The following is a 24,755-nucleotide window of genomic DNA, read 5'->3' on the forward strand; positions in this document are numbered from 1 at the left end:
GGAGATGTGAGACTACTTGGATATACTGATGTTGATTGGGAAGGCAGTGTGGTGGACCGTAAGAGCACTTCCGGGTACTGTTTCACCTTGGGATCTGCTTCGATATCCTGGATGAGCAAGAAGCAGAAGTCGGTGGCTTTGAGCACCACCGAAGCAGGATATATTGTTGCTAGCATAACCTCGTGTGAGGCAGTCTGGTTGCGAAAGCTCTTCAGTGAGCTGTTTGGATTTACATTGGATACCACTGTGATTCTCTGTAACAACCAGAGGTGGGATTCGATTATTGAGGAATCCCGTATTCGTCAATTGCTCCAGCAGATAGACATCATCTGGGATATGGTAAGTCGATGAGCAAGGAAGCTCCATCACATTAAGATTATGTACAGGTTGATACACCTTGCCAAAGCCCCGAGGAAAGATCTAATCTGTGATTTTCCCAAACGACTTGGAGTCGGCAAGAAACCCTTGTACAAGGGTCCTGCATGTTGCATACATTGAGCTCTGGGAGCTCTGAGGGCTTGCGGTTCCTACTGGAGCAACATATGACCACAGGGTGACTCACCCTCCCCTGGTGGTGCACACTGGAACAAGATGATTCGCTCTCTTGTGGGACAAGATGATTAGCTCTCTTGTGGAACAGGATGATTCGCTCTCCTGTGTAGCAGGATGATTAGTTCTCCTGTGAGGCCTGGATTGATGTGTTCTCCATGGCAGCCTGGATTGATGTGTTCTCCACGACGATTGTAGCAGGATTGATGTGTTCTCCTGTGAGGACAGGATTGATTAGTTCTCTTGTCGAGGCATCCTACCCATGCAGTCTGGGACTCATGGGAAGTACCTCTCATCTGATCAATGAGCAGGGAAATGAAGTTAGGGACCATAGTAGTACCGATGGACGCATCGTTGTATCTACCGTACTCCCTACGCTAGGATGACCTCCATTGATCTGGGATCAATGATACTAGTCTGGGACCATTGGTAGGAGTTGTACCATACTATGACGCTGACTTCGGGTCGGTTGAGACTGGTCTGGGACCAGTGGTACATACTTCGAGACTAACTTCGTGTCAGTGCAGCACTGGTCTGGGACCAGTGAGAGTGGTACATACTATGACGCTGACTTCAGGTCGGTTGAGACTGGTTTGGGACCAGTGGTACATTCTCTGAGACTGCGATACTGGTCTGGGACCAGTGGTAGGAGTTGTACCATACTATGACGCTGACTTCGGGTCGGTTGAGACTGGTCTGGGACCAGTGGTACATACTCCGAGACTGACTTCGTGTCAGTGCAGTACTGGTATGGGACCAGTGAGAGTGGTACATACTATGACGCTGACTTCGGGTCAGTTGAGACTGGTCTGGGACCAGTGGTACACTCTCTGAGACTGCGATACTGGTTTGGGACCAGTGGTAGGAGTGGTACTTACTATGAAGCTGACTTCGGGTCGGCTAAGACTGGTCTGGGACCAATGGTACGCACTTTGAGACTGACTTTGAGTCAGTGGAGGATGATACTGGTCTAGGACCAGTGGAGTTGTACTCACTATGACGTTGACTTCGGGTTCGTTGAGACTGGTCTGGGACCAGTGGTACATACTCTGAGACTGACTTTGAGTCAGTATGATACATCCTCGATCATTTCTTCTTCTTCATAATTCGGACAAAAGCAGAGCAGAACAGAATAATGCAAGAGTAGAGCAGAACAGAGAAAAACAGTACAGATCAGTGCAGGGCAGAACAAGACAAAGCAGAACAGGCAGAATAGAGCAGAGCAGGGCAAGGGTTAGGCTGTACAGGGCAGTGCATTTGATGGATGAATAGTAATGACCGATAGACAGATTGCAAATGAAGTTCTCCATGGTTGAGAGGGAGTGTTAAAATTGGCAACCAGGTCAAAACTTCATGTGGGTCATCTTATTCATGGCTGATAATATTTTTATTAGATTCCTCTCGTCGAGAGGTGTAGGATTGATATAAAGATCATCCGATTCCAATAAGTATTCATGAAGATATGAATTTATTTTGATTATGGAATTATTATCAAGCCGACCTAGAACTCATGTAGGCTCAGAAGCCCAAGAGTCACATCTATTCACCCACCAACGTTGTGTATAAATAGAAGAGGACTTTTCATCATTTGGACTCACTCTTCTCATCACATCTCTCTCTCTCTACTGCGCAGAAATGAGTCTCTTCTCTACTGTGCACAAATGGGTCTCTCTCTCACACATGAGCCGAAAGCTGCTGAATTTGAAGCTGCAACTGCAGAAGTAAAGATTGACTTGCGTGGCCTAAAAGATCTCCTCTTTGGAACTGCGCTGTAGGTTCATCTGAACCTCCTCTGAAATCCGCAACTTTTGGTGGTGGAATGAAGTCAATCCGACGAACAGTTTGCAAGATATCGACTGCCCTAGTTTGAAGTCGGAAACAACTGAAACTGAAGCTGCAACTGCAGAAGTAAAGATTGACTTGCGTGGCCTAGAAGATCTCCTCATCTGAACTGCGCTGTAGGTTCATCGAAACCTCCTCTGGAAGTCGAAACTTTTGATGGTGGAATGAAGTCAATCCGACAGTCGGTTTGTGAGATATCGTCTGCCCTAGTTTGATAATGAAGCCGCTAATGTTGATGCTGCTGATATAGGGTTTGCTACCGCTGATATGAATCAGATTCATTGTACTATTTCTCTCTGCTGAATTATTGAAGATAAAAGAAGATTTGATCAAAGGGTTTCCCCACACATTGTGGGGTTTGTCCCTGGCTAGCCGCCACATCTTGTGTCCCTTGTCTTGGCTTGTTTTCTGTCGATCGTTTAATGTTCTATCTGCACTTTACTTTATGTACATGTGATTGCTAATCGGTGGAATATAATAAGAAAAAGAAGTAAACTATTATAAGCATAGAACATACCATAACATAACACACTCGAAGTCCCCCGGGGCTAAGGGTGAGATCTTTGAACGGAGACACTCAATGCACTAAACAGTGTTGCAGACTAGCTAAACAGCCAGCGTGCTCTAAGTCGAAATGACTATCACAAATGCTCATAACCAGAATGATCAAAATGAGGGGGCTTCTCTCTCCTTTATAGCCTTTGCCTCTCTCAATCCCAAGGCTCACCTCCTCTTGTGTGATTCCTCTCTTGCCACGTGTTTCTTCCCTCTGCGCAGTCCCTCCATGTGTCTGCATGGGCTCCATTTTTGCGTCCCCCTTTGGCCCCCTTGGCTCCCCTCTAAGTCACACCGTTGTGCTACTAGGAAGTGATTTTTTATTCTAAAAGTGAGTTATGTCCCCCGTCCTCACTTTTTTTATTTACAAATAACTATAGAAGGCAAATAATTAAACAAAATCGAATATTCCAACTAGCCATGGCTGATTAGGAATATTACAGTTGTTGGTGAATCTTCTCATCAAGCTAAGCACAGATGTATGGTTATATATAAATTTTGTAATGCTTTTGGATGACTCAACAATATCTTTAACAAAGGGAATTTTCCCTATGTCCAACATCAAATCAATACATTGTGCAGCACAAGGTGTCCAAAATAAAGTAGGATACCTGTCCATAAGCATCCTGCCAGCAGTAACATAATTTGCAGCATTGTCCGTTATGACTTGGACAACATTTTCTGCACCCACCTCCAAAATAAACACATCTAGAAAATCACATAAAGTTCTTGCATCTTTGATTTGTGCATATGCATCAACATATTTGATAAACATGGTCCCCTTGGGACAATTAACCAAGAAGTTTATAAGGGTTCTCCCCTTTTGATCAGTCCAACCATCTGACATCACAGTGCATCCTGTTTGTGCCCATGATGCCCTAAAATCCTCCAATATTTTGGTGCAGTCAAGCTTTTCATTTTGAAGAATCCAGTCTCTGAAATCATGATAAGAAGGGATTTTGTACCTTGGGCCAACAGTTGCAATAGCATCAATAGCAGGTTGGAAAAATGGATTATTCCTTACAATGTTGAAAGGAATATCACTCCAAAGGAAAAATTTTGCCAGCAACTTGTCAGCTTGTTCTTTCTCAATTTTTTTAGCATTGAACTGATAGATGGCTGTGAACCAGGTGTGGTTTGAGGAACAAAAAATGATGAGGCAGCTACCGGATTGGTTGATGCTGCAGTAGAACCAGTGCCACTTGCTTGTTCAACTGACTTTTTTAGTTGCCTCTTCACTTCTTCTTTGGCCTCTCTATTCTGGTCTAAAGTTTCCAATGCTTTCATGGCTCTTTGGATGAGTTCAGGATTTGTATTTTTGCAAGGCCCTACATCAAATCCAGGGATTTTTGCAAGGTGATACTTCAATCTGTACACCCCCCCGGACATATGTTGCCGACACAACTTGCAAGTCAAGTTTAATCTATCATTCAGAGCATCAGGTTCACCAAATTCCCAGAAAGGGTCCAATTTCCTTGGCACGTTTGATTTTGAATTTTGAAGTCAAAAACTTGAATGGTGTTTCGGTGAAGTTGTGAACCTATGGGAAAATAAGGATTACAATTTAGTATTTACAAGTTACAAACTTACAATTTAGTATTTTACTATTTACATTGTACAAAAACTAAAAAAAAATTACATACAATTTAAGAAACCCCATTCCAAACCCAACCAAAAAAACTAAAAAAACAATACATTGGACAAATGTCAAAAACCCCATTCCAAACCCAACCAAAAAAACAAAAAAAAATTACATTGGACAAATGTCAAAAACCCCATTCCAAACCCAACCAAAAACATTGAAAAAAAACAAAAACAAAGTTTCAAAACAATGAAAACAAAAAACATTGGTGCCCATACCGTTTTTATGGAGATAATCGGTCTCCTCCTTAGCACACTCTTTGATTTTCTCCTCCACGTAGTTGATTTAGCTCCAAAATGGCCAGATCTCCAAGCCTCTCCAACACTCCAAGTCTCCAAACCCCTTTGCGCGCTCTGCTGTCCAAATGAATAAACAAAAATCATGTTTTTTCCCTTTTAAAATGGCACTGCCTGAACCTCCCTTGATTTTTACCGAAAAAATCGGCTATAAAAAAAATCCCGAGTATTAACCGCGATTTTATTGTTTTGTTTAAAAAATCGCGAGTAAAGGATAATATCGCGATTTTAACAACACTGGTTCATATGATGATACCTCTGAGGGGCACGAGTCATGTAGAGTTGTTGATAGCAGGCCAGATCGTTATGATGAGCAGTGAGCGGGTCCTAGGAGAGACATTCAGGATGATGAATCACTCGTGGTGATTCATCATGAGCAGCATATGGTGGGTCATGAGTCAGCTGAGGAGGACGATGTGTGCAATATGCATGGTGAGCCTTCCAGGGAGGGCTAGTTGGAGGTTCATATTGAACCCGTGATGGTGGAGGATGAGCCACCACCCTTGGGGCCATCCATTGGAGTGGAGCAGATAGATGTGTAGGAAACCTCCAGGGAGGTAGCCTTTGTAGACACTTGTCCTTAGGAGACGATGGTGATTGACAAAATAGTTTGGTAGGAGGATAGTAGATGGCAGGAGCTGTTGGAGATGGTGGTGCATCCATCTTTTGGGCTTGCCCATTAATGAGATGCAGGCAGATGCACAGGCAGCTGGCAGAGCCGCATGATATTCAGGGAGCAACCCTTTTCTGGAGTACATAGATAGGGCTTGCAGCACAGTTTGGCCACTTATACCCATTACAAGGAGAGAGGCAGGGCTTTCTCGATGGATATTGCTGACCAACTAGATAGGACAACATGAGTTGAGCATGAACCAACATCAACATAGTAGACTTGTTCCTTACACAGGAGTCCATGACTTAGATTGGCGGGAGATCATGAGTTGGTATCCTATTGATGGAGTATCATTTTTAGTTAGGAGCATTGTACTGCAGGAGACCTTAGAGGTGAGGGATATTACATGCTCCAGTCGGCAGCAGAATGTAGGTTGGCCACTCATCAGTATCTTAGTGCAACATCAGTATGGTGAGACTAACCTTGGGTTATGCCAAGGATTGGATTGGAGAGAGGTGATGAGCTAGTACATAGTTGGTGGCGCAACATTCACAGCTGGAGCTACAACACAGCAGGAGCTACAACACAGCATGAGACATGGAGCATTAAGGCTCCTTCTTGGTGGCATTGGGATCTAGGTGGATCTATTGGCAGCAGATTGAGTCAGAGATGGACATGGGATCTAGGTATTGGAGGATCCTGTCATGTTTCGTTAGCTTGGAGACGTGACGTGGACCAGTGGTTCCAATGGATCATCCAGACATTGGGTCTCAGTGGCATTGGGCCACCAGATTGGTCCATAGATTTAGATTGCTTGAGGGCAAGAAATCTTGGGGCGGAAGGACTGTCATGTCCCCATTTTTATTCTTCTTCATAGTACAACCAGGGTGGATTTCTAGAACAGGGGATGGCCAGGTCAATGGAGCAGGTTTATGTCATCAAGGGTCCCAATGGAGTTTTGAGGGGGTTTTTATGGGATTTGATGGCATGCGTTTGGAATATTCCATCATCAACACAATTTGCTTTTCGTTTCGTTGCATTTCGACGACTTTCAAAAATCAGCATTATTATTGGGCATAACTTAATTAATTATGCTCGAGGTGGCATTCTGGGAAGATTAATTGATGGAACACCTCAATGTAATAGCTTGTTGGAACCAGAATGAGAAGATCTACATGATGGGATTTTTGGATGTGAGTTTCAGTGACCTGAGGAGACATGGTGGCCAATTTACCATTTTCTCGCATTAAAAAGTTTAAAGAATATTTTATTTAAAATAAAAGAGGGGAAAAGTGCTTCATCATTAAAATAATAATAAAATAGAAGGTTCTAGAGGGGTCCATCAAATCTATAAAAGAGGTGGAGGAGGCCTTTGGAGGACATCTTGGAGTTGACATTGTTTCTTGTATGAGAGGTTGAGAATGTGGTTCTCTACTCCATTGGTAGCCCTAGGATGCAAACCCTCGGGTGGTTTAGAGAGATCAGGTGAGCACCCATCTTCCCTTGGTGGATCCATTCAGGGTTCACATGTTGCAGTTTATTGTTTTTCAGTTTGTTTTGGGAGGCCCATTGTGGCATTATTGTAGATATGTTGAGGCCAACTCTCTCAGCTATTTGTTATTCCAACATGTAAAACCCCAGTTCATATATTATAATAAGGCTGAGATTGTTTCTGCTTATCTTGTTATAGAAATTGCGTGCATTTTATATGTTGTATTTTACATGGCAATCTTTTGTTCACGAGTAGAAATTTTATGAGAAGGGGTTGTTCCAAATTTTCTTCATTTGGGACATTACAATAATACTCCATGTGCAGCCTGCCTAAGCAGGGTCTTCAACTGGATCTAAAACCTTATGCTATATGAAGTGTAACATACTTGATAGTACATTTTGTACATGGTACAAACACTGTTCTAAGACTAAAATGATGGTAGATGCACATGTAAGTACATGCAGAAGCCATAGTTGAATGCTGATTTTATGGCTAAATATTGCATGTATGATACATGGATATTGTATAGATGAGTCTCAGTAAAGGCGACAGATTAACTCTAGAGGTTATTTATGGCCTCTTCAAGACTGCATGATAACAATATTAAACTTGTTATGAACATAGTGTTGCTGTGGTACTCGGGTCATAGGAGAACCATTGATGCAAGTGGACAGTGAAGGTGCTTGTAAGTAGCCAAAGAAGTGATAGTCCATTGTGGATTTTATTGTGGAATGCATATATGATGTTTGAAATTGTATAGATCATTCTTGATGTATGTGGAAACCCTACATTGGTGCTATATGGTAATAGCTGTTATCTTGTTATATTACTAAATTGTTATTATTATAGACTAGTAAAGAGATGAGCCTTTTGCTTTAGCACTAACCATTAAGGATTAAGCTATTAGTTGTATTGCCCTTGATGTATAAGTGGCGATTTGTGTAATCATATAGAATAATGTAGAGTCAAGTAAAACAAAATCCTTTGTATCGATTACGAATTAGTTACAATGGGAAACTGGTGAGCTGTCATTACAAGAGGGTCCGTAGTGCTGATCTTGATTGGGCAATGGCAACATGTTACTCTCAGGGGCCATTTTGTTCCCATTACAAGTTGGTCGTATATGTATGTATATGTGCTTGTGCAAGTAGGTGCAGAAATGTCACCATACTATGATTAATAAGCATTGTACAGATGCAACTAAGGGCTGTAAAGGTCACCTCAGGTGAGAAGATAGTGGAACAAGGTTCTTGTGTGGCTAATCGCATATGATGTCATCCAGGTTGGGAAATTCAGCCCAAAGTTGGCTCTAAATGGGAGTAGGTTGGGTCTTGATCAAATCAATTTTACAAGAAGCCTATAAATAGACTTGGAGCCTATTCATCATTTTCAGCTTGTTATATTAGAGAAAATAGTAGTAATCTGGTCTCAACGGGTACATTTGAGAGTTAGTGTTTTGACCTGTCTTGAGAAATTTTAGTTGCATACAAATAGTAGCAATCTGGTCTCAATGGGTAGATTCCAATGTCAATGCTTTGACCTGTCTTGAGAAAATTCAGTTGCATGATTTCAAAACCCTTGAAGAAGCGGTTTGATATTTTACTAGAGCTGAACAAACCATGTCTGTAGTATTTATTATACATAAAGAGTGGAAAATGTGACTTGGTATGCTATGAGTTATATAGTCACATCTCAAAGATGCCCTGGAAATACCAGGGTGTATGTTGCGTCCCTTGTACTCTCCTATTGAATGTCTCTAACACTCCCCAAATTTAAGATTATGCGCAGACTAATGTATTTCTGCTCAGTTTTATATTTAGCCACATTTATCATGCCTCTCTTCTTTTTATGAATATTCCTCAAATACCCTCTCAACGAGCATCAATTACTATTAGTTTTTATCAAAGATTAGGATGCATAAAAAAGGTCTGATCCTAACCCTGTAACAATAGGCCTGCAGTCACACAAGAATTTCTGTGTATTGTGCTTTAAGGGATCTTTGTTTTTTATGGAAATGAGTTAGTCTTAGACTTAATTTGAGGGTGGAGATTTCCTAGGCACTCAAAATGCTGTCTTTTGAACTGTACTGTTTAGTCCTATTGAACAATTTTCACTCGTTGTGGACATTAACATAATATTCTAATGGTTGCAGGCATACATTTGCAACGATGTCTTTTATTTCTGAAATATTTATCTTCCTCTATGTGGGCATGGATGCATTGGACATTGAAAAGTGGAAAATGGTAAAGGCCAGGTAAGACCATTGTAATGCGAATTTGGATGTGTAAAATCTTAAAATGTTATAATTCATTCATGGGTATAGATTATTTTCAGTTGACTATACTACATCTGCTGAATAAAGCATAAGTGACTTTCTTTGTTCATTTTACTTAAAGAAATACTCAAGAAAGGTATTTTCAAGCAAATGAGAAGATCTAGTTATGATTTACCTAGATTATTCAAAATGCTCAGATATAGTGTGTTTAAGCTTCAGCAAGGCATTATGAAGAGTTTAAACAGAAAGCGATTATGGTCTTTTTGCATACAATGCAAATGCGAAAGAAGAAAATAATTGCTTCCTAAGTAGTTGAAAGATGAAGAGATGAAACAAGCCAATCAGTGTAATGTGTGATGTGGTCATAACACAATGGCTTCCTTTATACCTGGACAAAACTAAACTGAACTGATATGATCACAATTACCAGCCATGCAAATGTTCACATATACAAGAAAATGAAGAATGCAAGTACAAAGGAGACTGGCTCAGAGGTGCTGGTTCGGACATCAGGCCACCAATGTATTTAGTCTTTACATGTACATTTCATAATTATTAAGATTTTCTTTTTAGTTATTGACATTTTTGGGATTTTATTTTTTATTTTTATATATTAATTTTGTAGTAATTTATAATTTTAACTTTTTTATGACTTTGACGTCCCCTCGTTTCCCCGAAATTTCCCTAAATTTTGGGGTTTCTTATATATGCCCCCCTTGTGCGTATCCCACTCCCATGCTTCCCCGTCCCGGAAACTCGAAGGAACATTGCAGGCCACAGGTTCTTAGTGTTAGAAAATCAGAAAGATGTTTTTATATAGATAATTACTTGTGACTTTCTTACCTTTATGTTCTTCTTTTTATCTTTTAGTTCATCAAGCAATTACCGCAACCAATAGCACAAAGATCACAGGCACTAGATATAGTCAGACAGCCAGGGCAAAACCCCTATCTAGGGGAAAACCCAGTCAAAAACTCTTCCTTAATAACTTCTTGAGATAATCCGAGACTCTTGACCTAAACCCAAATTTCCTCCACACCAAGTCAACTCTCTCTTCCTTCTTGCAGATGATAACTCTTTAGCAGCAACAACTTGTAGCAGCATCTTCGACCCAACAACTGGCAGCAGCAATGGCAGCAACAACTTCGACTTATCAAAAGAGACTTCGATCTCCTAGAGGAATCCACACGAGAGAGAGAGAGATAGCCCAAAATTTCGATTTTCTCTTTTTCTTCTTCTTTCCCTAACTTCGCACTTTTCCAGCTCTTTCTTCTGGATATCAAGCTTGTGTGTGAGAGAGTGAATGCTCCAAATGAATTCGAACTTCTCCAATAAATAGGCTTCTGGTGAGGTTGAATTACCCTGTTTAAGTCCGACTTGATCTCCTTGAGGTTGACTTGGTGTGGAGGTGACAAATAGTCTATTTGACTCAATATTAATTCTTTTTACATGATTTAAAAACCCAAGAAAGGTCTCTTTTAATGGAAAATGACTCTAATGACTCAGAATAAATCCCAGAAGTCCTCAATGGGGACTTTGACCTAAAATAGGATGACCCAAGCATGAAACTCATGTTTTAATAAGAAATTATTTTTCATAAGTTCATTTTATTGTGACTCAAATACAATTACGAAGACCGAACCTAGTTACATTCTTCAACACTCCCTCTTAACTAGGGAGGTATTCATACTAACAAGTACAAGGAAGATCAAAACATATGAACCATGAAGAGTTTAGGCACCACAATGCCATGGACTATATTCCTGACTAGGGCAATCTATCAGAGTGGGACTAAGATGGACTAAAGCTTTCAGCCAGTTTAGGTACCATCAGGCTTACTTGCTAACCATCAACCCAGGGATCCAGGTGTGTATCCGAGGTTAGAGCTCTATGACCAACTCCACCCTCCCTACTTTGAGATCCAAACATCAACACAAAGTGACGACCAAATGTCCTCCCAGGCAATGTGTCTTACACACAAAGCCTCAACACTTCTAATTATTCCACTCGGTAGCAAATCCTCCTTGATCAAAAAGATTGGTAACAAATCTCTCTCGATCAAACTAATCGGTAACCAGCATGTAAAACATGCTATCAAACCTCTGAGAGATTTACCATACAAACACAACCCCAATTAGTAATAACCTTTCAAATACTCATGAGTAAACACAAACCTTCGAGGTTCCTGACATCTTGATGCTGCCTTACAATTCATCACAGCAGGCCTTCGAGGCTTTCCAAACAAATCTTGACAAAGTTTTCCTTAATCATTCAGCTTCCTTTCCCACTTCACATGTAGCAACCAAAACCAATTTTCCTTCTTTCAACAACACCTTAATATGCATTCTCCAATTTCTTCTTTCAAGGTATATATCAAGACTATGATATGCCCTCCATCTCAACTTGGGAGATATACTTCTTTCTTTATCCAGGCTCCCTCTTAACTTAGGGAGATCAACTTCTTTTCTAAGACATCGAAGAATCTTTCATGGCTTCCATCCTTCTTGATCATCATCATTCATATAAATTCCTTCATCATGCTTCAATAAACTTTACTTATGAACATCTTCATCATCTTGAAGATTATATACCCGCACAACATAGATAGCAAGTACTAGAAAATCCATAGAAGCATGAAGTTAACCATATCAATCATGTAATAAGGGAAGCATTATCAAATACCTAGACTTAGTTAGGTTCACAAACAACAAAAAACACATACTTTTATACTTCAACTACATGCCAGGGTTTTGTCATAAACCCTAGATTTCTTCATCAAGAATTCTAGCACCTCAATCAAGATAACAACCTTCATTATATATAGGGCTTCAATATTTCTTCCAGAGGTATGCAATACCTTACTACAATATATTACAAACCCTAAAAGCAATTCAAACGAATATAGTGTTAGTTTTTGGTAGCATCGGATGTGCTCTAGCCATGAAAATTGGTGGAGAGGCTAAGGCACATGAGTTCTAAAGAACCCAGAAACTGTTTGGTGAAATTCCACCCGGATTGTATTTTATTAAAATAATTAATATTTTTAATGGGGTTTTATCATGTCCCTTCTCAAATGTATTAGTCACAAGGTGCAACTACACAATTTTGGCATCATTTTTGGCTTAGGAGGAGGGCCACACACACAGAACTTAGGAACTATAGGCAATTCGACTTTATTTCTAGCAGCTAGTGGAATGCGGGGGCCATCCACATGAATATTTCGAACTTGGCCAAGGAATGTGTTGGAGGGAATCGAATTAGTGGAAGGAGGGGTCCACAAGAGGCTAAGGGGACCCAAAGTGATAAAAGAGGAAGGAGCTCTCATTTTCCAGCAATTTTGATAATTTGACAAGCAAAGTTACCTTTGTACGCTCTGTTGCTTAGTGAGTCTACCAGCTGTTTAGCCATGAGTCTTCCGTAAGGAAGATTCAACCTCTACTTAGGGGGACTATCAGTGCTTGCCCTAGGGAGGCTGTTCCACAGAGTTTGCAGGAGTTCTAACATCGACATACATTCCATCCAACCACATAGAGGAGACTGCGTACTTTCTGGGCAACCAGAAATGCGTAAAAGAGGATTGAGCCAGTCGGGAGGTCCCTAGCTTGCTAGGAGTTCTGGGAGCAAGAAAGGTAGTGGGCTGAGGACATTTTCTCTGAGTTTTGCAGCCAGCCAGTAAGTGATTACAACAATATGCATTTCTAGGTAGAGGGACTGTGCAGAGGCCTCTGGCAACAAATTTGTGGGGCTCAAGAGAGCTGCCATCCGGGCCAAGGATCATCCAGGGAGCAAGGAATCAGTTATCACAGGTGAACCCAACATTTGAGCGGTGTTTCCAAGTGGATTTGCAGGTTTTTTCCTGCAAATCGAATTTAGCAGTAGCAGTTGAGAGGGGCTCCAAGGAGGCCGAAAATCCAAAGTCAAAACCAGATTAATTCCCTTCTGGGTTTTTCTGGGTTTTGTCCAAGGAGTCTAAAGGTTGAAAGGACATAATTTCTGGGCAGTTTTTGGGCACATTCCAGCAGGTCGAAGTCAGCAGAACAACAGTTTTACTAGGATAACACAGTGCAGAGTGGTGCAACAACTGAGCAACCATCACCTCAACTATTCCATCACCTGGGTTTGGTCCAGCTTGTCCTTGAGACAAGCCCAGATGCAACACTTAATTTATATTGTATCTATATGCTCTCAGATTTTATAATATATGGCTCAACAGTTCCAGATTTACAGTATTTTATGGGTATATGATGCATGTTTTTAATTTTATGTTGCTCCATTGTTTATTTGTTTAGAATATCACTTATATTCTTGCTTAGGAACATTACAGGTTCATAAGTCTAAACTTCGGAAAATTAAAGTATTAATGGGTATTAATCAAAATATAAGTGAGAATGTTCTAGAAAGCAGATCAAGTCAAGTTTTAATCTTAGCCATTGATTAGAGACTTGATCTCGCCGTTGAAGTCTCAATGAGAAAAGTATAAGAAGGAGGCTTGGGGTTCATTTAGAAACACACACTGACAGAACGAATTGATTTGGAATTTGATTTTTGGGGCTAGGAAGCTGAGAAATTCGAATTGAGTGATCATTCTGCAGTAGAGGGGTAGGGATAATTCGGGAATACTGGGCGGAGAGCCACTAGTGGAGGCAGCGTAACACCTAGAGGGACTGATGTTAGGCCAGTCTGGGCCCACGCAGTCTTGACACAGAGCCAGAAGGGCCAACGCAGAAGTGAAGCTACCCTCACGCAGAAATCTGAAACTGCTGGGGAGCTGCCCGAACTGCCGGGAGAGGTTGATGCAAAAGCTCCAGGAGGCAGTTTAGACAACGCAGATCTGACGCAGAGCCTGTAAGGCTGACGCAAGGCCAACGCAGAGATAGTCGGGGTTAACCAATTCTGCTGCCGGATCAGCCGAAATCTGCTGGGTGAAGTGAGGTAATCTCACTCAGTTTTCCGCCATTATATTTCTGTGTCACTGGATTGCCAAGAGGGTAACCAACATTGTATTTAGAACTATTGCTTAATAATATAAAACCCTCAAAGCTGCTGCACCGGTTTTGCCGCATGGTGTTTTTCCGCGGACTATTTTGTTCAAAAATAGTTGTGTCCTATGTATCTTGTTCTTTGCTTAGTTTCTTGTTTCATGTAATCACATTAAATTGGTGTAGGCTGCAGAAGTAATTTACTTCAGTATTTTTAGAAAATAACCTGATAATGTATATTAAAATCAAGTAGGAGAAGTAAATTCAGTTTTGCTGCAGTAGGGGTTCCTTGAGTGTAGAAATTCACATGGTATCAGAGGATTGATTTTGAAACAGGAAGAGCAGATCTAGCGCTAATCAGAGAGGCCAATAACTGCATTTGACAACAATTCAACTCCCTTTGAAGGGATTGCGCAGTCCTTGCCGGGAAAGCAGAGATTGCATGAAAATCTCTCTTTGAGAGAGTCGACAGAGGTACGATTTCCGGTTCGTGAGCTTGCAGAGGCAGAGGGAGTGACGCAGAGCCTCAGCGCAATGCTTGAAGGGCGTAGTTTCTGCCGTGGTAGAAATCCGCCGGAAAAGAGCAAAGACACAAAGAAGGGGAATTTTCTCCTCCGAGGACTTTTCTCGCCAAAAGTTCAAAATTTTCACTTGTCGGGCAACACATTAGTGTTGCGCTGTGACTAGAGGAGTCAGTTCGACAGTTTGGGTCAGATGACATCACATGGGCTCAGAGAACAGGACAGATTGGAAGGAGCTTCCAACTATGTCATATGGAAGACCAGAATCTTAGCTGTTCTGCAGGAGTATGATCTCGAAGCTTACGTTAAGAGTGTTGTGGTTGTTCCCGCGGACAATGATCAGAAAAGAAGTACAAGGCCGAGCAAGGACAGGTAAAGAGGTTCATACTTGATGGACCTCGAGATCATGTGGTCTCACACTTGCAAGGCAAAGATACAGCCCGAGAAATGTGGGAAGCTTTGTCTTCACTGTATGAAGGTTCTTTTGAACAGCGGATGATGTACTTGGAACAAAAGTTGCAGCGGACATTGATGTAGAAGGGAGAAAGGGTTAACTCCTATCTTCAATGTCTTCAGGACACTAGAGACCAGCGTGATGTAGTTGTGAAAATTCCTACACTCTGAAGGAACCCCTACTGCAACAAATCTGAATCTACTTCACCTACTTGATTTTTTAAATTACATTCATCAAGTTATTCTTCTGAATATTGAAGAAAATTACTTCTACAACCTACACTAATTAAATATTTGATCTCATGAAACAGAAAACAGAGTAAAGAACAAGATACATAGGACACACTTATTTTTGGACACAATAGTCCCCAGAAAATCCCAATGCGGGAAAACCGGTGCAATAGTTCTGAGGGTTTATTATTATGCAGGAGAAATAACTGAATACGAATCTAGGATGCTCATCTAGCAATTCTTTATAGAGAAAATACTGGCAGAAAAAACAATGAATTTTACCTCACTTCACCTGACAGAATTCCGGCTGATCCGAGACAAGACTAGCTAACCTCAACTATTTTTGCGTTGGCTTTGCGTTAGCCATACGTCACCTTCTCTACCCTCTACGTCAGCACTCTCGACTGTTCCTGCAGTGCCGACAGTTTCGACATTTCCGACTGTTTCTGTGTCAGGTTTTCAGGCTCTACGTTAGGACTTCGTTGGCCTAGACTGGCCCAACGTCAACTCTCTCAGCTACTGCGCTGCCCCTCTGCAATCTCTCTCTGCCTCTCTGTCTGTATTCTTCGAAAAGTGCTTCTTCCAGATTCTCATTGCCCCTCAACTGCAAGATCTCCCCAATTGATTTTCCTCCTGAGAACTTCTCACCTCAGAAAATCGATTTCCTCAATTTCTCTGCGTGTCTTTCCAAATGAACCCCAATCCTCCATTTAATACTTTCCCTGTTGAGTCTTTAACGACCAAGATTAAGTCTCTAATCAACGACTAAGATTAAAACATGACTTGATCTGCCTTCTAGATCATTCTCACCAATATTTCGATTAATACCCATTAATATTTTAATTTCCCTAAGTTTAGACTTAAGAACTCCATTAAAAATATTAATTATTTTAATAAAATATAATCCGGGTGGAATTTCACCCAACGCTTTCTGGGTTCTTTAAAACTCATGTGCTTTAGCCTCTCCACCAATTTTCAACGCTAGAGCACTTCCGATGCTACCAAAAACTAACACTCCCTCTTAGTGAGGAAAGTGCTACAAAAAACTAACACTCCCTCTTAGTGAGGAAAGTGCTCTAACAACAATGTCTACCTGCATGTTTTTCTGTTTTTGAAGCACCTCCTTTCTGCACTTTTACTGCCACCAACACTATGCTGCTACTACTACTATACTGTTGCCCATGACATTGCCACTGCTACTGCTGCATCTGTACTACAAATCCCTCTCAAACGGTGCATCTGCTATGCTGCTAGCACTGCCACTGCTAACATTGCATCCATACTGCAACTCAGTTGCTGAGAGAAGCAACTGAAAAACATCTAAATTAGCTCAACTTAATTTGTGTTCAGCATAATACAATGAATGTTGGAATCTGACTACTGCTGATTCTAACCTTCTAAAGCTTTTGTGCTGCTGCTGACTCCTACAATGTGCCAACTGCACTGCTGCCAACCTTGCTCTTCGCTGATCAGTCTCTGGTCCCCAACTACTGTATCTGTCCTCCAAACACTCCACTGCATCATTTGACACTAAGTCCATCTCGCTATTGCTGAATCTTGGGCTCCCGTAGCAAGGAATTGATCCAAGAGGTGGACTCCTCAAGGATCCTGCCCACATGTAGTCCTCTCGACTACAACTCAATATCGCCCCATCTCCCTCCTGGAGATGCGTGGGTACTCATGGAAAACTCATCCTCATCAATTTTTGCTGAAGCAACCTTAGGATCATGTTTCTCATCCTTATCCTTTTTCTTTAAAGGACACTGGGATGCATAGTGGCCCATCTCGCCACAATTGAAACATTTCACCTTTGAAATGTCCTTCTTTTGCTTCGGCTTTTGCTGTCCCTTTGATGCTAGAGCTGCGTTCTCCTCCTCCTCCTTTGTCTTTGAGTCACTCCCACTGAGGTTGACCTTCACTAGGTCTCTCCTTAACTCCTGCTGAAGAGTCGCCCACATCTCCTCCCATGAAGGTAGGTTTTCTCTGCCCAATATGCTTTGGACGAAAACTTTCCATTCATTCAAAACTCCATTCAGGGCTATCCTCACCATCGCGGTTGGCTGAGGAGTGGACCCCACTGCAGCAAGCTGGTCTCTAGTGTCCTGAAGACATTGAAGATAGAGGTTCACCCCTTCTCCTTTTTGCATCAAAGTCCACTGCAACTTTTGCTCCAAATACATCGTCCACTGTTCGGAAGAGCCTTCATACAGAGAAGACAAGGCTTCCCACATCTCTCGGGCTATATCCTTGCCATGCAAGTGTGAGACCACATGATCTCGAACTCCATCGAGAATGAGCCTCTTTGCCTTCCATTGCTCGGTCTTGTACTTCTTCTTTTGATCGCTGTCAGCAGCAACAACTACAATACTTTTGACGTAGGCCTCGAGATCATATTTCTCCAGAACAACGAAGATTCTGGTCTTCCAGATGACATAGTTGGAGGCTCCGTCCAACCTGTCCTGATCTCTGAGCCCATGCAATGCTATCTCACCCAACTGTGGAACTAACTCCTCTAGTCACTGCTTAGCATTGGTTAGCTGCTAAGCAAGTGAGAAATTCAAAATTTCTGGCGGAAAGTTCTTTGAGGAGAAAATTCCCCTTCTACGTGTCTTCGTTTCTTTCTAGTAGATTCTGTCCTGGTAGAAACTGCGCCCTTCAAGCACTGTGCTGAGGCTTTGCATCGCTCCCTTTGCCTCTGCAAACTCACGAACTGGAAATCGTATCTCTTCATCTCATCAGAGAGAGATTTCCTTGGATCTGCTTCCCTGCAAGGACTGCACAATCCCTTCAAGGGGATTCGAATTGCTGCCAAGTGCAGCTTTTGGCCTCACTGCTCATCACTTGATCTGCTCTTCCTGTTTCAAAATCAATCTTCTGATACCATGTGAAAATTCCTACACTCTGAAGGAACCCCTACTGCAGCAAATCCGAATCTACTTCACCTACTTGATTTTTTAAATTACATTCATCAAGTTATTCTTCTGAATATTGAAGAAAATTACTTCTACAGTTACACATATTAAATATTTGGTCTCATGAAACATAAAACAGAGCAAAGAACAAGATACATAGGACACACTTATTTTTGGACACAATAGTCCCCGGAAAAACCCGATGCGGGAAAACCAGTGCAACAATTCTGAGGGTTTATTATTATGCAAGATAAATATCTCAATACAAATCTAGGATGCTCATCCAACAATCCTTTACAGAGAAAATACTGACGGAAAATATGAGTGAGTTTTACCTCACTTCACCCGACAGAATTCCGCCTGATCCAGCACATGACTGGCTAACCCCGACTATTTCTGCGCTGGCTCTTTGTCAGCCCTGCATCACCTTCTCTGACCTCTGCGTTAGCGTTCCTGGTTGTTCCAGCAGTTCCCGATAGTTCCTGCAGTTCCGTCAGTTCCCAGCTGTTCCAACTGTTTTTGTGTCAGCCTTTCAGGCTTTGCATCAGGACTGCGTGGGCCCATATTGGCCCAACGTCAGCTCTCTCGGCTACTGTGCTTCCCCTCTGCAAGCTCTCTCCTTTTTGTCAGTATTCTCTGGAAATTCCTTTCGGATTCTCACTGCCCCTCAGTTGCAAGATCTCCACAATCAATTTTCCTCTTGAGAACTTCTCATCTCAGAAAATCGATTTCCTCAATCTCTCTGTGTGTCTTTCCAAATGAACCCCAAATCTCCATTTTATAATTTTCCTGTTGAGTCTTCAACGACAGAGATTAAGTCTCTAATCAACGGCTAAAATTAAAACATGACTTGATCCGCTTTCTAACATGACTTGATCCGCCTTCTAGATCATTCTCACCCATATTTTGATTAATACCTGTTGATCACTGGAGTGGCACCTAATGATTATATGAAGACTCCATGCCCAAGGATGATCCAGAAGACACTTGTACCATTGGATATCATTAGTCAATAGAGTTTTTTAACTCTACTTCTATCTTCTCATAATCTTTCTTGTACCCAGATTCCACACCCTGCGGGGAATTGTAATAAGTGATACTAATAATGATAAGTTTTTGAGTCTGTAACAGGGCTAGAATGTTGGTACTCGATCAGCAAAGAAGTACACCTTGGAGTGTTTTTTTATCTTGTTATTTATTCCTTCTTTTTCAGAGCGGATAATTTTCCAGGTTTTTTCGCTCAGGTTTTACCCCAAAGCCGGGGTGACGGTTTGAAGGTTGAGCTTCTAACACATATTGGTGTCTATAGTCGATGTATATTACCATACTAGATCACACAAAAAAGTTCGTGGAATTTGTTTAGGTCTAGGTAGTCATTTTTTAGTTTTTTAGATTTTTCGCACTGCGGAAATTGCTAATAAAATTGTATTTGTAATGTAATAAGTGATGTCTAGAGAAATTGTATTGGGTATGAGTTATGAAATTTGCACCTCTCACCCTCAAATTTCTACTATGACACACTTTGATGGGTGTTTTTATTCTTGAACCTTCAAAACCCACTTTTCCTAGGTTTAGTGGGTAATCTGGCAATTAATTAAGCCAGAAATTAAATAAATGGAGAAAAATAAATATCCACACATGCTAAATGTTGTGGAAAATTATGGGGGAGTTAAAGTGAAGTCCCAAGGTAATATAAACTCCTAAAATCAAGGAAAGGGTATGTGCTCAAATAAAATCGAATTTCTGGCATTAAAGGAGAAAGTTGCTTACCTAGAAATTCAAATTTGTGAAGTTAATGCACACTTGGGAGGATTTCATAGAATATTTGGTGGAGATTTTTGTGGGAAATTGTCCCCACATGGGTTACCACCAGCGTTGCAGGAACCGTCCCCCACCCCAAGGATCCAAAAGCAGATTCGCGTCCTGTACGGATCCGCCACCGATCCTTTGGCGGAACCACGGATTGGAAAATCGGATTTGTGGTTCCTACTTTTTTTGGCGATTCCTGCAAATCTGGATTTGTGGGGGCTCGATCCGCGATTCCTACTACTTGATCTGCAGTTTTTATTTCCCGATCTACGGATCCGGAAAGGAACGAGTGCGGATCTATGGAGGTTCGGGCGTGTATCCACCACGGATTGCGAGCGGATCCGAGAAAAGGTGGACAGTTCTGTGGAGTTTTTTTTGTTTTTTGGAAATTTCGAACTGTTCTGTGAGGAACTACACTTTCCGAATACTCCCAAGGTGCCCCTTGATGCTCTCTAGATGCTTCCTAGATGCTCCCTAATGGTAATGTTAAATTCTTAAGGTAAAAGTGACATTTTCCTCATCTTTTTACTTAAATTTTTAACATTACCATGAAATGACTCAGGATGTTTGAGAGTGGTTCCAACCTCATCAGACTTCATATGGAGAAAATAGAATTTCACATCCCATTCAAAATTCAGTAGACTTAACAGTTTTCAGGATCAATGGGATTGTGGTGTTTCATTGGATTATATCATGTATAAGGGCATGTGATTGACATTTAATCAAGAGCAACAAGCCTTATATGTACCACAGTGTTGGTGTTATTGTTTGTTGAACTCCTTTGTCATGGCCTTAGCAATTATGTATCCTTCACTCAAGTCAAAATCATTGATCAGGCATGTTAAGCTTTTTCTACCATATTATAAGGCTTGGATTAAGCTGTTTGATCAAAATTAGGCAATGTTGACTAAAATCCAATGTGGAAAAAGTCGAAGTCGGGATTAATTCGGCAAGGGTCCAAAAGTTGAAAAACTCGGCAAAGTCGGGAGTTTTTCGAAAAAGTCGGCAAAAAGTCGGCAAAATTAAAAAAATACAAAAATATTCATTTTTTAAAAAATCCGGACTTTTTCAATAAAATCCGGACTTTTTCAATAAAATCCCGATTTTTTCAATAAAATCCCGATTTTTTCAAAGAAAAAAAAATCATTAAAGAAACTACCACGATTTTTTGGAAAAAGTCCCGATTTAATCCCGACTTTTTCGATTTAATCCCGATTTTTTCGACTGGGAAAAAATCGGCAAAAAATCGGCCGATATAATCGGCCAGCCAAAAAAATCGCGTTTTGGGGATTTAATCCCGATTTTTTCCCGACTTTTTCCACACTGCTAAAATCCTTATAAAAGTGAAGTAGAGGCAAAGGCTAGACAAGAAAAGAGGAATCTAGATTGGAGATGGTCGATGCTGGAATAATTAATCATTAATGTACAATGGATACCATATCTATCTTGATTTATGTAAAAATATGCATGTTTTCATGTCTTCTACAACTAATTTGGTATTTTGGATGTTTTTTAAATATAAATGCAAATATATATATATATATATATAGTAGACGCTTCCGCGTCCTTGCTTCGTGCAACATTGGTTACCACCCATATACACTTGTCATTCTATTACAAAATTCGAATTTGGCAGATAAGGGAAGAAGAAAATGATGTCCATTTGCCAAAATTTGATTTTTACACTTGACATTGGAGCTTCATTCAACAAATTCGAATTTCTCTTTGGGATTGTCACCTTATGTCACTTGTTTAATCACTTCTACATTGGAGTTGGCTCCAATGCCATTTGTCATTGTCATTCTTCATTGGGATTTGCTCCCAACCCTTTATATAATAGAGCCATGGGCTCTCATATTGTATCATGTAATAAGCTATTGGGCTTGATGAAACTCTGTCATTTTGTACTTACATATTTAATATAATCAAGACTTTGGGGCTATTTGGTTGGTGTTCTCTTGGCGTTATGAGGTGATGTCCTTTCATACTACTGCTATTGTGTTTAATTTCTTTCACATGTTGAATTAATATTAGTTTATGCTTGTCATCTTGCTTGGATTGATGTGTGCAAGCTATTTTGCACATATCATTGATTTAGAGTAGTATTCTAGGGATAAGCTTGCCAATTCATTTTAAGAGGAATGCTTGGTTTATTTTATTCATTATATTGCTCTAATTTTGTGCAAAATAATATGTGTTCAAGTGTGTAGGGAAGATATTTTGTATTGTGTGTAGGAATCCATCTGGAAGTGAGAGAAATCTTAATTAGGTCAACTCACTCCTAGAGTCACAACGATCCAAGACTTGGCCATTTTTTCGCTCTAAGTTTTCCATTCAACGAAGAGCAAAAAAAAATTTTCTTAGTCTATAGCTACTTGATCATCCATTTAAAATTCAAAATACTTCTTTGGTTCTAATTCTTCAAAGTTATATCTCCTATTCAAGAGCCATTTTTAAAGCTAGGTAAGTATGGGGGTTCACCCCCATTACTTGAGCTAGTACTTTGTAAATTAAATTCTAATTTTAGTTTTGGTTTCTTTTTCCTAATTTCACACTGACAATTGGTATTTTTTTGTGTTTTGCAGCCCATAGTTTTGAGCATTGGGCAGCAAGGAGCTTGAGGAGAAGCTTTGGAAAAATACTCACTCGTGTGTATGCAGGACCCCCTTACGCTGTCTAAAGGCTAATTTCTAGGGAGGCCATAAGCACTTGGGAGAGAGTTGCAAAATCATCTAGGCTGTGGGCCTTTTGAGCCTTGTGAATCTCCTTTAGAGAGCTTTTTCCATCTTTAAGTTTGTTGTTGTTATATTTTTGGGGAGAGAGTCTAGCTTTGTTAGAGTCCCATCTTTGTAAAGATCTCTCTCTTATTGTGGGCTTCTCTTTTAGAGGCATTTTTACTCGCTTTAAGCACTAATAAAAGATAAAAAAAATTGTTGGAGGGAGTTTGAGATTTTTCCCATGGCATCCCCCTTCCTCATTTAGAGGAGGGATTCTTGTGGGTGGCCTAATCTTGCTTTTAGTTTTTTCTTAGCTTTGTAGCTTTTAAATTTCATATTGTACATGCTTAAAATCAATACATTTCGTTCCACATGCAATTTTTTACTAATCTTGTATTTAAATTCCCACATGCATACGCTCTCAAGTTTTGCAGACTATTTCTCTTTGAAGCATTTGCGTGAAGCATTAGTTTAATTTGAGGAATTAACACAATTTGCAGTTCATCTAGGCATTTTAGTATAGGAAGGCCCCAAGCCTCATCAAAACTCACCTCCAACTTAAGTTGGTTGAATAGACTTTTAGGGACCCTCTACCTCTATTGACTCCTCATTGTGAGATCCAAACATTTGGGCGACGCTGAGGTCTGAGGGCTAAAGTTCAATTGTAACTTTGCCTTAGCACTAATTAATAAAATAAACCAAGAACTCATTCCATCATATTTTCTTTGTTTTCAAAGTTCTTAAATTTCTTGCATATCTTGATGGTTTAAACTCTCACATGCAAATCTTATTTCAAAAGGCACTTTGGATGCAAGCATTGTAATTCCTTTTAATTTTGCAACAAGTTTAATTTTTCTTGTACTTGGAAATTGACTCATCTTGTGGTTTAATTATTGTCATAAATGGTTGATTTCACTTTCAAGTACTATTATTTTGGGTTGCAAACTTAATTGCATGTTGTCATCTTGGTCTAACATTTGAGTTATTTTTGTATCCTTTTGAGCAAGATAGTTTCCATGCTTTGATTTGTAGACTTATTCATCTTGAAAGCATTTATAATATCTTGTGTTAACAATTTATTGTTTCACTTTTCAATATTATTTTGGCTTTCCATTTGAAAGCATTTCACTTCATTCTAAGCAAATACAATTTCATTTCTTGAAGAGCAATACTTTGAAGACACTGGTTGTTTATGTGTTTCATGCTTATCTTATGTATTTATGGTTATTGCTCATATCAGTTTTGCATATAAATCTTAAAGAAATAATCTATTCAACTCTAATAATTCTCCTAGAAACTCACATCTTTTTTAAATTAACTTTTCATTAGGGACCACCCCCTTAGCTAACCTAGGAGATAGCTCAAACGGAGAGAGTCGGGATTAATGTGATAACCCCTTCCCTGAGTTTCCTGCCACCAACCACACCTTGTGGAGTTGAAGGCTTTTCCCACTAACTTGTAGGTAGGTGTAGGCGGCAGTGTCAACGATACCCATTAATATTTTAATTTCCCTAAGTTTAGACTTAGGAACTCCATTAAAAATATTAATTATTTTAATAAAATACAATCCGGGTGGAATTTAACCAAACTGTTTCTGTGTTCTTTAGAACTCATGTGCTTGAGCCTCTCCACCAATTTTCAAGGCTAGAGCACTTCTGATGCTACCAAAAACTAACAATAGTGGGGTCTACTCAGTCTACCGCGATGGTAAGGACGACCCTGAATGGAGTCTCGGATGAATGGCAAGTCTTCGTCCAAAGTATATTGGGCAGGGAAAGACTACCTTCATGGGAGGAGATGTGAGCAACCCTACAACAAGAGGAATTAAGGGGGGATCTGGTTAAGGTCAACTTCAATGGTAGCAGTGGG

The 24,755-nt window shown here is 40.4% G+C and overlaps 1 protein-coding gene across 1 annotated transcript in view; it reads left to right on the top strand.

Moving 5' to 3' along the window:
- Positions 1-24,755, top strand: part of LOC149168713 (sodium/hydrogen exchanger 2-like) — a 258,168-nt gene that overhangs the window by 137,105 nt on the left and 96,308 nt on the right. The window contains exon 10 of the mRNA XM_089428385.1: positions 9,142-9,243. Within this exon, the coding sequence (XP_089284511.1) occupies positions 9,142-9,243 (102 nt within the window). The remainder of the gene's footprint in view (positions 1-9,141; positions 9,244-24,755) is intronic.

This window comes from Pinus tabuliformis, chromosome 4_2 (genome assembly GCF_031772625.1).
Source record: "Pinus tabuliformis cultivar Carrire ecotype Pingquan chromosome 4_2, CPIR1, whole genome shotgun sequence".
Lineage (NCBI taxonomy): Eukaryota > Viridiplantae > Streptophyta > Pinopsida > Pinales > Pinaceae > Pinus > Pinus tabuliformis.